Source organism: Myxine glutinosa, chromosome 6 (genome assembly GCF_964187855.1).
Source record: "Myxine glutinosa chromosome 6, kmMyxGlut1.1, whole genome shotgun sequence".
NCBI classification, from domain to species: domain Eukaryota; kingdom Metazoa; phylum Chordata; class Myxini; order Myxiniformes; family Myxinidae; genus Myxine; species Myxine glutinosa.
The window spans coordinates 107,690,858-107,706,323 of NC_136266.1; the positions used below are offsets into that span (position 1 = coordinate 107,690,858).

At 42.9% G+C, this 15,466-nt stretch overlaps 1 protein-coding gene across 1 annotated transcript in view; it reads left to right on the forward strand.

Moving 5' to 3' along the window:
• The window catches only part of DDX54 (DEAD-box helicase 54), a 71,615-nt gene that overhangs the window by 10,117 nt on the left and 46,032 nt on the right, over positions 1-15,466 (forward strand). Inside the window, exons 5-11 of the mRNA XM_068120793.2 lie at positions 2,777-2,826; positions 3,805-3,846; positions 4,078-4,173; positions 4,317-4,438; positions 4,538-4,599; positions 5,811-5,942; positions 6,028-6,238. Of these exons, the coding sequence (XP_067976894.2) occupies positions 2,777-2,826; positions 3,805-3,846; positions 4,078-4,173; positions 4,317-4,438; positions 4,538-4,599; positions 5,811-5,942; positions 6,028-6,238 (715 nt within the window). The remainder of the gene's footprint in view (positions 1-2,776; positions 2,827-3,804; positions 3,847-4,077; positions 4,174-4,316; positions 4,439-4,537; positions 4,600-5,810; positions 5,943-6,027; positions 6,239-15,466) is intronic.

Sequence of the window (15,466 nt, forward strand, 5' to 3'; positions counted from 1 at the left end):
AAAAACAACAACAATTGCAATACTGGTGATTGATTTGTTTCTGATGCACATTATTTTGACAAAAAAAACGTTATCTACCAGGTTGTGATTGTGTTATTAATTGTAACCATAATTATCTACCATGTCATGATTGTTCTATTGATTGTAACTGTTATTTACCAGGTGTTATTTACCAGGTTTTCGCCTGATGTTGGTGTAGTGGCTCGGGTGCCAGCTTAGGATCCTAGGATCCTGGGTTCGAATCCCGGTCGATCGCTAAATTAACGCCAGGGGGGTTGACTCAGCCTGTCATCCTTCCGAGGTCGGCTAATTGAGTACCATCACTGGTAATTCCCTGTGTGTCGTAAAAAGGCGACAAACAGGGTTGGCGGCAGGAAGGGCATCCGGCCGTAAAACATTGCTTCAAAAAGAGGACCAACAAAAACAACATCAACCACGGTGCCCAAAAAAGGCCAACCCCCGCTTTGCGGGGGAAAATGGCCTCCAAAGGTGTTTTTTTTTTTTTAAACCAGGTTATGATTGTTTTATTGATTGTAACCATTATCTACCAGGTTGTGATTGTGTTATTAATTGTAACCATAATTATCTACCATGTTATGATTGTTTTATTGATTGTAACTGTTATTTACCAGGTTATGATTGTTTTATTGATTGTAACTGTTATCTACCAGGTTGTATTGATTGTAACCATTATCTACCAGGTTATGATTATTTTATTGATTGTAACCGTTATCTACCAGGTTGTGATTGTTTTATTGATTGTAACCGTTATCTACCAGGTTATGATTGTTTTATTGATTGTAACCGTTATCTACCAGGTTATGATTGTTTTATTGATTGTAACCGTTATCTACCAGGTTATGATTGTTTTATTGATTGTAACCGTTATCTACCAGGTTGTGATTGTTTTATTGATTGTAACCGTTATCTACCAGGTTATGATTGTTTTATTGATTGTAACCGTTATCTACCAGGTTATGATTGTTTTATTGATTGTAACCGTTATCTACCAGGTTATGATTGTTTTATTGATTGTAACCGTTATCTACCAGGTTGTGATTGTTTTATTGATTGTAACCGTTATCTACCAGGTTATGATTGTTTTATTGATTGTAACCGTTATCTACCAGGTTATGATTGTTTTATTGATTGTAACCGTTATCTACCAGGTTGTGATTGTTTTGTTGATTGTAACTGTTATCTACCAGGTTATGATTGTTTTATTGATTGTAACCGTTATCTACCAGGTTGTGATTGTTTTATTGATTGTAACCGTTATCTACCAGGTTGTGATTGTTTTATTGATTGTAACCATTATCTACCAGGTTATGATTGTTTTATTGATTGTAACCGTTATCTACCAGGTTATGATTGTTTTTTTGATTGTAACCGTTATCTACCAGGTTGGAATTGTTTTATTGATTGTAACCGTTATCTACCAGGTTATGATTGTTTTATTGATTGTAACCGTTATCTACCAGGTTGTGATTGTTTTATTGATTGTAACCGTTATCTACCAGGTTGTGATTGTTTTATTGATTGTAACTGTTATCTACCAGGTTATGATTGTTTTATTGATTGTAACCGTTATCTACCAGGTTGTGATTGTTTTATTGATTGTAACCGTTATCTACCAGGTTGTGATTGTTTTATTGATTGTAACCATTATCTACCAGGTTATGATTGTTTCATTGATTGTAACCATTATCTACAAGGTTGTGATTGTTTTCTTGATTGTAACCGTTATCTACCAGGTTATGATTGTTTTATTGATAGTAACTGTTATCTACCAGGTTGTGATTGTTTTATTGATTGTAACCGTTATCTACCAGGTTGTGATTGTTTTATTGATTGTAACTGTTATCTACCAGGTTGTGATTGTTTTATTGATTGTAACCGTTATCTACCAGGTTGTGATTGTTTTGTTGATTGTAACTGTTATCTACCAGGTTATGATTGTTTTATTGATTGTAACCGTTATCTACCAGGTTGTGATTGTTTTATTGATTGTAACCGTTATCTACCAGGTTGTGATTGTTTTATTGATTGTAACTGTTATCTACCAGGTTATGATTGTTTTATTGATTGTAACCGTTATCTACCAGGTTGTGATTGTTTTATTGATTGTAACCGTTATCTACCAGGTTGTGATTGTTTTATTGATTGTAACCATTATCTACCAGGTTATGATTGTTTTATTGATTGTAACCGTTATCTACCAGGTTGTGATTGTTTTATTGATTGTAACTGTTATCTACCAGGTTATGATTGTTTTATTGATTGTAACTGTTATCTACCAGGTTGGAATTGTTTTATTGATTGTAACCATTATCTACCAGGTTGTGATTGTTTTATTGATTTAACGGTTATCTACCAGGTTGTGATTGTTTTATTGATTGTAACTGTTATGTACCAGGTTATGATTGTTTTATTGATTGTGACCATTTCTTTTCAGGTTGTGATTTTAAAAAATTGATTGTAACTGTTATCTACAAGGTTGTGATTGTTTTATTGATTGTAACCATTATCTACCAGGTTGTGATTGTTATATTGATTTAATGGTTATCTACCAGGTTGTGATTGTTTTATTGATTGTAACTGTTATGTACCAGGTTATGATTGTTTTATTGATTGTGACCATTTTTTTTCAGGTTGTGATTTTTAAAAATTGATTGTAACTGTTATCTACCAGGTTTTATTGTGTCCTACACATTGACTTTTGTACAAATGCAGTCACACATGGTCCTTTTGTTGATCAGTGCATTGTGTTTCGCAGCTTGGGAGGTTCACTAGCCTGAAAATTGCTCTGATTTTGGGTGGAGACAGGTACGTATCCACTCCTTGTGCACCTACATTACCATTTATGTGCATGTTTATTTCACCTTTGCATTGTTACATGGGTCCTGTTGGTGGTCCAATAAGGCTTGTAAAAAAAAACTCATTTTATGGTCGAATTGGGATGAAAACATTCGTATATCTTGAGTAGGAGGATGCCAATTGCAAAGGAAAAATTGTTTGCAGTGAAGATAAAAGATATAAAATATTGAGAACTAGCCGAAACCCGTGGAACATCCACGGAAGGGAGGATGTGGTGTATGGATAGAGTGTACCATTATGGATGGCATAGGGGATTTGCTTGTCCGAGTAAGAGTTAGGAAGAAAGATGAGAATGAAGAGTGCGTATATGAACAACGATCGCCGACACCGGCACAAATGCATGCTCTGGATTGTCCACTCAGTGGACGGCTTGCTTTCGCCTTCGCCTGTCCAATCAGCGGACGGCTTGCTTCGCCTTCGCCCAGCAGACGCCAATACGATGGCGTCGTAAGATGGCATCGTATCGGCAGTTAATCGGATGCTTTTGGGCCCCAACGTCGGCTAATTCAGATTTTTCGAGTATGCCTGTACGTGATAAACAAAGAGCGCGGTTCATAGATCGTAAATCCATTAGTGCCGTGGGCATCGGGTCACTGGGTGCGGCGTAAAAGGGATAACAAAGTCGAGTCCTTACGCTATTATTATATAGATGGCTATTTGGTGAAGACCTTTTTAGCCAAGATGTGAAAAACCTTTTTATCATTTCCACTCCAAGCAAGTGCAGGCCCTTTTAACTGTTACTGTAACTTGGCCCTTTTTATTTTTACACATCATTTCTTTAGAAGGCTTGACGTTTACTGATTAATGCAGACAATAGCTTTTATTTCATGTCAAGGCTTTGTTCTGATAAATATATGACATCCACACATGTACGTAATGTATTCTGCCTGAACATACACCTGTTCCTTTGTGTGTGTGTGTGGGCAGCATGGAAGATCAGTTTATGGTTTTACATGAAAATCCAGACATGTAAGTTGTTTTGTTTTTTTGTCCTCATGATTTTGGTTGGAGTGGGTGTGATGTCGTGGCATCGGGCATTACTTTCGGACAGACCTTTCTTTGAAGCAGGATAACAAGATGTGAATGGGCTGAGTGTTTCATTGAGGCATGGTGATGGGCCGTATGTCCATGTGCTTGAAGGCGGGTACATTTTATAAATTGTGTAATGCAACGACAGGTTACAGCATGGTTTCTCCCTAGAATTATCGGCACACCTGGACGCCTTCTTCATGTCATGGTTGAGATGAATCTCCGCCTTAACTCGGTGAAATACGTGGTCTTTGACGAAGCTGATCGGTGAGCACCTCGTAATAGATTTCTTTGTTTTTGTACCTTAGTTTATCCAATTTGTTTCATCGTGCGAGTGTTTTTGTTTAAGTTGTTTGTGTTTATTATATGCATACAGCCAAATGTTATTGGTACATTATATCTATTCACAGGCTCTTTGAGATGGGCTTTGCAGAACAGCTTCAAGAGATAATCCGAAGAATGCCCGAGTGTCGGCAAACGTTGCTTTTCTCCGCAACTCTTCCCAAGATGCTTGTTGATTTCGCTCATGCAGGCAAGTGGGAGTGTTGGGCTCTGAAAAAATCACGTTTTTGGTTATTTAACGAATGCATGGTTTTGTTTTTGTCCATTCAACTGTCATTCTGTCCTTCAGGGTTGAATGACCCAGTACTCATCAGACTCGACGTGGATTCTAAACTGAGTGAGCACCTCAAGGTGAGTTGTAACTGAAACTGAATTGAAACTGAAAACTGAACTGAAACTGAAAACATGAATTCTGCACTTCTAGAAGAGCATTGTCCTGTTTTTTTTTTTTTTTTTTTTTTTTTTTTTTTGTATACAAGATCGAGGCTCGTGAAAGAGCGAACATTAATCACACAGAAAGACAAACCGACACATAAAACATATAACATCGGGAGCGGTAGACAAGATGGGGAGAGAGGGGGAAGGACACAAACACAACATTTGAGAGCAGGGACCGAGAGACATGGAGACATCGAGAGATCTGAGAGAGGGCGAGGGATTTGGGGGGGGGGGGGGCGTGGGAAGGGGGCAGTGGGAGAGGTATAAAACATATGGACACTGCCAGGACTTCCAGGAAAGAAGTTGGAATTTCAAACAAGGTGGATCTGGGGTGAATTAGCGGGGGTAGAAAAGATCAAGGTTTTGGATGGGGGAAGAAAGGAGATGGTGGTGAACAGCTGTTTTAAAGACCTGGAGGGAGGAGTGGGATTGAAGGGAGTGAGGGAGTTTGTTCCAGAGGCGGGAGAAAAGAGGAATGAAAGAGTGAAGGTGAGCGGAGAGCCGAGATTTCGGCAGTTTAACCATCAGAGGGTTGCTGGCAGATCTTGTGCGACCTGTAGGAATATTTGGGGGACAGAGCACAGAGAGAGCTGGGGGTGCAAGGCCGGAGAGGAGTCGGTAGAAGACAGAAAGACCACCTACCTGCCTGCGGTGAGTGAGTGAAAGGCCCTCAGAGATAGCTTCATCGCGGGAGATTCCAATAATTCTGAAAGCTTTGGTTTCAACAGCGTGAAGCCGAGCTAGGTGTGAGGCAGGAGCACCGGCCCATAGGGGAGAACAGTATTCCATTGAGCTGCGGATGAAAGCCTTGTATGTGGTGAGGAGCTCAGGTGTGCCGAGGAAGGACTTCGCACGACGGAGGATGCCCAGTCGGCGACTGGCTTTGGAGGCCAGCTTGGAAATGTGGTTTTCCCAAGAAAGATCATGGCAGATAGTGAGACCCAAAATCTTGAGCGACAGAACTTCTTGGAGAGGATTGTTGAGAAAGTAGATGGGAGGGTTGTCCAGTCGATCTTTTCGGAGAGACATAGTAAGAGTGTGAGATATTTTTATATGCATTTTAAAATCTTTACTTAAGTTTGCTTTCTATATTAAGGAGAATGTTGTTTCCTGATGTTGAGCAGCTGTGCTTCCTGCATTGCCGTGCTGATGACAAAGCTGCGGTCCTTTTGTGGTTGCTTCGCATTGTGGTGAGGCCACATGAGCAGACTGTCATTTTCACAGCCACAAAACACCACGTGGAGTACCTACGAGAGGTGATTGTTGGTTAAGGGACTTTATGGTGGTATTGTTCTGGGAGTGAGTTTGATGTGATCTGAAAGTTTTTCATTTCTTCTGCAGCTGGTGGAACGAGCTGGAATCCCTTGTTCGTACATCTACAGTGCTTTGGATCAGACAGCACGGAAGATCAACATTGGGAAATTTCAACATGTGAAGACCAAACTGCTTATTGTGACAGATGTGGCAGCAAGAGGCATTGACATCCCATTGCTTGACAATGTCATAAACTTCCATTTCCCAGGCAAAGCCAAACTCTTTGTCCACCGTGTGGGTGAGTCGGCCTTCCTGTTATTATGGTTGTCCATTAGAGTTGTCCTTTGGACACTTCCTTATGGTAATTATATATATATATATGTATATATATATATATATATATATATATATATATGTATATATATATAAATATGTATATATATATAAATATATATATATATATATATATATATATATATATATATATATATATATATATATATATATATATATATATATATATATATATATATATATATATATATATATATATATATATGTCCATTAATTCTGGTGCAAACGATCATTGTACGTCAGCGGATCTGACCATCTGTATGAAGTGTTTGTAGGCGCCCCTGCACTCCACAATCTCCATCAATACATTCTGAACCCTCCAAGGCCAAATTTTGTTGATTGTAGAACAGTGGACTCTGTGTTGGAACATTGGTACATGTACTGTTTGGCCACCGATGTTTGTTTATTGCAAAAGAGAGGTTTATTACATATATTATTTTACATTTTATTAATCTTTAATCATGAACTTGAAGTGTTGGTAAGCAACTTTGTGAAGCTCACCATCCAGTTTAAACAGCTGTATGAAGCTTGTGGAAAATTATACATATATATATATATATATATATATATATATATATATATATATATATATATATATATATATATATATATAAAATTGTCGGTCGAAGACCTCAAGGGAAGGAAGAAGAAGAAGAATCAGAGCGACAATGTTTAATAAAATCGATTACAAACACACAGTGTGGAGCGAGGCTCAAGAATGCACCGCCTAACACGCAGCGGGCAATTTCTCAAGACACTCGCTGAAAAATAAGCAAAAAGTCATTTCATTTATAGCAAAATATCAGACAAGAATCTGCGCTAAAGACATAGCAAACCCTGGGCCATAACGACAACACCTCCCATTGTCCCTTCCTACAGAAGGCCAAACTTAGACAAACAGATGTAAGCATTGGATGGGCTGAGCTTTTTTGGCTCTTTATCTAAACATATCAGACCCGAGCGCAGGCCGAAGTAAATATTCTCATACACTAGGCTAAATGGTAGATGAATGATTGGATACACGTGCTGAATACATTAACAATCAAGGATATGTAATGTCTATATTTCTCCCGAGGTTGGTTACGTCCTTTTTTAGGAGACATACTAGAAACTACAAAGATATATAATTAATTATTCCCTTTGCGAAGGAGGCGTTTGGCGACATGTTTTCCCTGTACGTGGGTCGCGAGCATATTATCTACTGTTTGGCACATACATTCAAGGACTTGCTTACTGGGCTAAGGATCCACCCTGCACGTCGAGCCTCGAAACCACATTTTGTCCACTCACCTCTGCCTGCAGCTGAGTTCAAATCAGTTTTCAGAAGCACGATATATAATTTCAGATGTTTATGATCAATTGAGTCATGGGGTTTAAACCCTAATGGCTAACAGTTCCTTCCTTTGTCTTTACAAGACAACTCCTTGGAAAGACACCGTATACCCCAGTGGTCAGCATCCCAATTAGCCACATGCCAGGCACGACATAGCGTCACGCATGCTCAAGAAAGATATCGGCCCTAACTGGCCGTCTAACATTCAACGTATGAATTGTTAGCCATAATTCGTGACGACGGCGCCTGGTTTAAGAGATTGCTGCCGCCCGGCCGGATTCCGAATCCACCCTCGCAGCGGCGTAAGTGCGACCCGGTTGCCAGCCAGATTTAGGGGCCCTCTTTATGCAGGCGTGGTCCTCGCGAATTAGGGCAAACAATCGACGTCCAATGCCATCAAGCCTTGTACATGTGATTGCTGGGTGGTGTAAGTGGTGGTGATGGTGGTTCTCCCGGATATCCCGGATACATGTTTGCCATCCGCTCCTCACTGCTGGCATAATAGCAATAACCTTTAAAAGAACCTACACTTTCTAAATCACAGGTATAATCATCCCAACTAAAATCATCATTATCAGAATCCCAAGCATCAATAGGTTCATCGTTTTCCCCACATACTCCTTCCTTTTCTGCCAATAACATATCCAAAGCCACTTGATTCTGCATCACCATCGTTCGCATATGCACTAATTCGTTTTCCAATTGTAGTTCTGCGATTCGGGTTTCGTTTCCAATTCGTTCCATTACTAATGCGAGACTATCTATTAGCCAATCATTCATAATACATAAGAGGCGTTAGCCAGTACACGCAAGGGGTTTACCACACAAGTATCACAGTCATCACAAAAATCAATACAGGCAGCAGCCAGTTCCCACATGGGATCAACACAAGTATCACAGTCATCACAAAATTCAATACAATTTTCTGGAGCGCTGGTCACAACTGCCTTGTTGAAGGGCCCATTCAGGTCGACGGCCTTTGTGGTCAGAACCATAGTCGTTGTCGGCGGCTTCTTCACTTTCCATCCTGTAAAATACTTTCTTACACACACCATGATCAAATTCCTAGCCCCCCGTCCCACCAATTGGCATTTAGTTACCTTATCTCTCAGATGGTTGGCTTATTCATAGCCGCATTTCCTGTGTCGTGTCTGGAAATTCAAATGCCATATTTACTTTCACCAATTTCCGAAAATACCTTCCTTTTAATCATCTTCCCTACATCTAATAATACATGATTTACCAAATTTACCTTGGGAAAAATGGATCCCAGATAACAAGTCCCTCCCCACTGGTCGGGTAAGTATGGATATGCTTTATTTCCGCAAATAAACATCACTCCATGGGGTGGGATAAGGGCCGAGGCCATGCATTTACTGATCTCAACGCGGGTGGCGCTTGGTGTTCCCCAAGATATGGTTAGCTTGGTTACGTTATGCTGGGCTTGGTCATCTATGGTTATTACAAGGGGGCCTCCCTTTTCTCTCCCTCTGGTGTCGGATGGCAGGGTATGGGTACATTCCGAGGTTCCCATCTGAACGTGTCCCTTTCCTATAAGACACACCCGTCCCTTTTGCTCTGTCACCCAGACTGGATCAGGTGGTTTGTCTAACAAAGCCTGCTTAATGGGTGGGGTATATCGAAACTCCCGGGAACACACTGCTGGGGATTTTGGGCCTATCAGTTCCAAGGTTGTGGTCAGACATGGGGTACGCAAGGGTCCTGAGCACATATCTCGTAGGGACAGGGGCAGCACTACCATTTCTATCCCTGTCGTACTGGTGTGGGGAAAATGCATGCACATCCAACAACGTGATCGGTTCTGTACCTTCGCCATTGCACGGGTCACTGTCCAATACGTATTTTCCTTTGGCTTTTTCCTGCTTTCGATCCGTCGGTGCGGAATTAATATGTATGAGATGCATGGTGGCCTATAGTCGTAGGGGGTCTGTGACGTCATGAATTCACATTGTAGTATCAGAGTAGTGCCGCTGTTCAGTAATACATGCGTGGTTAAATTGTTCGAGTCCTTTCCCCATTTGTAACCTGGCCTGGCCATGTTTACTATTGGTGCGCTGCCTTGTCGTGGCGCTTGCTTCAGACGACTGAGGGCAGCAAAACCTGTCTTCCTTCCATGTGAGTCTGTGTACAACGCCCTCCACATTATCCGTGTCCATACGTCTTCCTTTACATGGCAGCAGGGTATATTTATCCTCTGACCCCAGATAACTCTCTGCCGGTAGACCTTAACGGTTTGGTCGCCATATGCATATGTCTCCGTGTTCGCCCATGCCCTCGTGTCCCCCCACTTGAGGCGTGACGCGGCAGGTGCAGTGCTGGCAAAGCGGTATATTAAACTAAGTGTGATTGCCACCCCTAACAGGCGGTGGTGCAGCATCCTCGATCTGTGGTGGTGCGTTTGAGGTGTCTGTGTTTGTGGGTATGGCCAACTTACAATGTGTGGCATGTACCCAGGACGACTTGCCCTCACAAAACACCGCTGTTGGTGTGATCAGAAGAACTTGGTATGGCCCCGTCCACCTTGGTTCGAGCGCAGTCTTACGGGTGAAATGCTTCACCAGCACGTAATCTCCTGCCTCGAAGGTGTGGATAGGCTTGCTTGCTGGCTCCGGTAGGGCCTCCCGAACGCGTTCATGTATGCTGCACGCCACATGGGACAAACCTATGCAAAACTTTAGAAGCATGTCATCCATGATAGGTAATTCAAGGGCTGCCATATCCACTGGCGCCGATGCTGTTGACATATAGCGCACGAGCGACAGACCATGGTAACCACAGTCGAAAGGCCTGGTGCTGCCCAGGTGGAAGTGACCTGCCTCATCACCCCCCTATGGCACACATGGCCATTTTGATGCGCCATGCGTGCCAACCATGGCAATAAAGCTCGCGGTGCCACGGGTTTGTCATTAATCGTCCACATTTGTCCTTCCGCGGGGTGCTGAGCTCCCAATTTAATCCAATCTTGATGTTCTACGTTTGAGGCCGCGGCTTGTAATTGTATTACATCGAACTCTGTAGGTGCGGATGTCGGAACGTCTGTCTGGGCGGTCGCTTTAGCGCCCTGTTTGCGCGTAACTACTGGCATATTATACCCAACCTGTTGGTTTGCCGCTAGTGCTGCTGCTTCGTCGGCTCGGGCGTTTCCACGGGCCACAGCGTCGTCTGTACGCTGGTGACCTCGGCATTTAACTACAGCTATTTCACGTGGAAGCATAATACTATGAAGCAGATTTCGCACTAAGTCCCCATTTTTAATGAGTGCTCCCGCTGAAGTGAGGAACCCTCTCATTTTCCATATGGCCCCTTTGTCGTGGACCACTCCGTGTGCGTATGCCGAGTCTGTATAAATTGTCACTGCTTTTTCCTCGCTTACTTCGCACGCTCTCGTGAGTGCGTACAGTTCAGCTTGTTGTGCTGACCAGGTGGGCGGGAGGCGGCCGCTTTCGACCGTCTCCGTATCCGAGCATACTGCGTACCCAGATAACAGGGATCCGTCCCAAGCCCGTTTGGCTGAACCATCGACGTAATAGGTGTGATCGGCTTCCTGTAGCGGAGTGTCCTGTAAGTCAGGCCTTACCGTTGATATTAATTGGACCACGTCCGTGCAAACGTGCGGGATTCCCTCCTCCTTTGTTGGCAAAAGTGTCGCTGGGTTAAGAATGGTACACCGCATCACCGTCACGTTGGGTGCCATAATTAATGCCGTTTCGTATTGCATCAGTCGAGTGGCTGTGAGATGCTGTGTGTTTCGCTGTTGTAGTAGTGTATGGACGCAATGCGGTACCTGTAAAAGGACCGGATGTCCCATAACTATGTCGGCCGTCCGCTCAACTGCGTATCGGGCAGCCGCCACGGCTTGTAAGCACAGCGGAAAGCCTTGTTCTACCGCATCAAGCTTTTTGCTGAAATAGGCTACTGGACGTTCCCTATCTCCATGAGTCTGAGTTAATACGGATTGTGCGAATCCCCCTACTGCATGGGTGAAAAGTGTGAAGGCCTTTTTATAATCGGGAAGGCCTAAGGTTGGGGCCGTTATCAGGGCTCGTTTGAGTCCTTCGTAGCAGCGTATTCGATTGTCCGTCCAGTTCACCATCCGTGGCTGGTCGTTTTTCGTCGCCTCATATAGAGGTTTTGCTAGTAACGCATAGTCAATTATCCATGTACGACAGTACCCTGCCATTCCCAAAAATCGCAACGAACACACTAACACTTCACTGTTATCCTTCACTTCACTTCAAAATTTCACTGTTATCCTATCAATACCTGGACATTTTTTCTGCCTTCCTTCCTAGATACGCGAATTTCACACCAGTATAAACCCACTGGAAAAATTATCTGAAAAATAACGAAATCGTCTCCAAGTTCTCTAACTAATCTCCATTCGCAATCACCAATTTTACCCTCCTATGCATTTTGCCTTAGGTTTTAGAACCTAGAGTCTACCAAAAACAACAACTAGCCTCCCAAAGCCATTTCCCTGCAAGAGCGGAGGTTAGCCTTGCGGTCCACATGACAATCTTCTTCATTTTGCTCTACCACCTCCCTTTGAGCAATAATTTAATTGATGTGATTCCCATATACCTGGTGGAGTTCTGTTCACCTGGTCTGCAGAGCCGTGATCCAATCTTCACCAGCCCCCAATCACCTTCTTATCACAAAACAACAGTCCATAACTAACCACTTTTTTTTATTTCTTGTCTTTTCCATCAACTTTTATAACCTTTTCCTCCACTTTCTCATCAATTCCTGCAGTCACCTGTCATTGACAAGTAATCCATCTGATTCGACTTTCCAATTTAATCATCTTTGCACTTTCCATGACCTTCTTCACACTTCCTTTTAAACCTTTTCTTCAGACACAACCCACATGAGTTATGAATACAATTTCCCCTTTCAGGCACGTGTCTAGTCACTCACAAAGTGTCCATAAGACAACGTCATTATATTTCACAGAACTCCACCACTCTATTAAATCCTAAACATGCCCAATGGGCAATCCACGAAAAAAATCAAAGCATTTTCAGTCCCCCTTTTCTCATACACTAGCCAATGTAAGTCAGCCAAACATAAATAAAGAGGTTCCAGCGAGTTGTGACCTCCATAACTCTAAACAACTCCGCTGGCACCTTTTAAAACAAACTTTCCCAGTCACTTACTAAAATAAAGTGCAGCTCTTGTCCGTAGATATACGTTAACCAAGGTTACATGAGACTTGACAACAATATTCCTGCCCCGTGGAGCAAGGCATCAGAGACAACTCCCCTCTCCACCTGAACTTATCCCAGGTAGAATTTGGCTACCTACAGAGAAAGTACCTGCACAACACATTTACAAACCAATTCGTCCCCTCGTATTAGGGGACGTCACAAATGTTCCACCACAATTCACAGCAGGTGACCACCCACCTGCCTTCTGTCGAAGTCCAGTTCAATTTCCATTCACAGACAGACAGACAGACAGATAAACGGACCGGGTGAAACCATAACCATCCATCCTTCCGATTGGACTCACGTCAGCATCACATGTCATTCTTGCCTTCATTCAACGCATTCTGCCATCCCAAGTCGGCCAAATACAAGCCCCGGCCATGCCGTTGAATAAACACCCAGTCGGTTGACAGCCTATCATTTTTGACTTTCACTCCCATTCTCCCTTGCTACATTTGGAGAGCCGTTAATGTGGGGATGTAATTGAACACTTGTTTTAAAGCCCTGTCTACACATGCTCTCCATAACATACTCATTATTCCCTGCCAATTTTACTCATCCGGATTGCCCAACGCCCGTAGGCAATTTGGGGAACCCCTTGTCAATCCATGACACACTTCAATGACTCACACCATAAACACAAATACACGCTGCAATGACAGATCATTCATTCCCTTATACACAAATACCTGTACTCACTCCAACACATCCAGTGCGTAGCTTAACTTAAAATACTCATCGTCCTACCTTTCTTGGGCTAGTCCCTCCTGGTAGTCCTAAGATCGGGTCGCCCCCCGATCCCTAACCTTAAACGCAGTTCTCACGCCGGAGTAACTTAACACCTATTATCTATCACCCACATATGGGTCTACCTGCTTCCCACGCAGGAAGCTTACCTGAGGGATATCCCTCCTTATCTCGGGCGCCCTGTATAATCGATTCATTACCCACTGCTGCTCTGGTTTAAACTAAATATGGTTCGGAATGCAAGCCAGGTGGTACAGCCGACAGAGGTCCACACGTCCAAAGCAAGGCAGGAGGCTTCAATTTCGATGTGCAAAAATTGCTTACCCAAATTAGGTGCCGGCAGGCCTCCTTCCCGACCTGGAACGTGAGGATCCACCTCGTCTGCACACTTGGATGATCCCACTTCTGACACCAAAATTGTCGGTCGAAGACCTCAAGGGAAGGAAGAAGAAGAAGAATCAGAGCGACAATGTTTAATAAAATCGATTACAAACACACAGTGTGGAGCGAGGCTCAAGAATGCACCGCCTAACACGCAGCGGGCAATTTCTCAAGACACTCGCTGAAAAATAAGCAAAAAGTCATTTCATTTATAGCAAAATATCAGACAAGAATCTGCGCTAAAGACATAGCAAACCCTGGGCCATAACGACAACACCTCCCATTGTCCCTTCCTACAGAAGGCCAAACTTAGACAAACAGATGTAAGCATTGGATGGGCTGAGCTTTTTTGGCTCTTTATCTAAACATATCAGACCCGAGCGCAGGCCGAAGTAAATATTCTCATACACTAGGCTAAATGGTAGATGAATGATTGGATACACGTGCTGAATACATTAACAATCAAGGATATGTAATGTCTATATTTCTCCCGAGGTTGGTTACGTCCTTTTTTAGGAGACATACTAGAAACTACAAAGATATATAATTAATTATTCCCTTTGCGAAGGAGGCGTTTGGCGACATGTTTTCCCTGTACGTGGGTCGCGAGCATATTATCTACTGTTTGGCACATACATTCAAGGACTTGCTTACTGGGCTAAGGATCCACCCTGCACGTCGAGCCTCGAAACCACATTTTGTCCACTCACCTCTGCCTGCAGCTGAGTTCAAATCAGTTTTCAGAAGCACGATATATAATTTCAGATGTTTATGATCAATTGAGTCATGGGGTTTAAACCCTAATGGCTAACATATATATATATATATATATGTATGTATATGTATATATATATATATATATATATATATATATATATATATATATATATATATATATATTTGTTGTTGTGTATATATATTGTTGCGGATCTGCCGCCGGCCTTCTTCCCTTACCAAGGGGGGCATTAGTCCCCTTGTCTTGACTGACCTGGCGCGACCCGAGACCTATTACGTCCCTTCCGGACAGCGCTAAACAGGGTTTCGGGACCAAATTCGCTGTTACCTAAGTACTAGCGCTGCCCTGAAGCGAGGAAATAAGCCTCACACGAACCACGTGTGTTGGTGATACGCCGAGCGGTTGCGTACACGTGATCTGCGCCGTTATAGATGTTGGAACCCGATTCAAGCGGTTCTATTCGTACCACGCTTAGCCAATGGAGAAATCACAGGAACGATCGAATCGGAAGGAAGAACAGAATTTATTTACACGATACAAGGATTGGTAGAAAGCAAGCCTTATACAATCTTACTTAATACCCCAGGACAACGGGCCCGTCTGACACACACACACACACACGGGGATTGCAGATGGCAGAATGATGTTCTCCAGCGCGTCCAGGGATGGCTCTCGTGCAGCTCTCTCCGGTTCCCGGCACGTCCCATGAAGATGGAGGCAGGAGAAGGCAGGAGCTCGTAGCGTGTC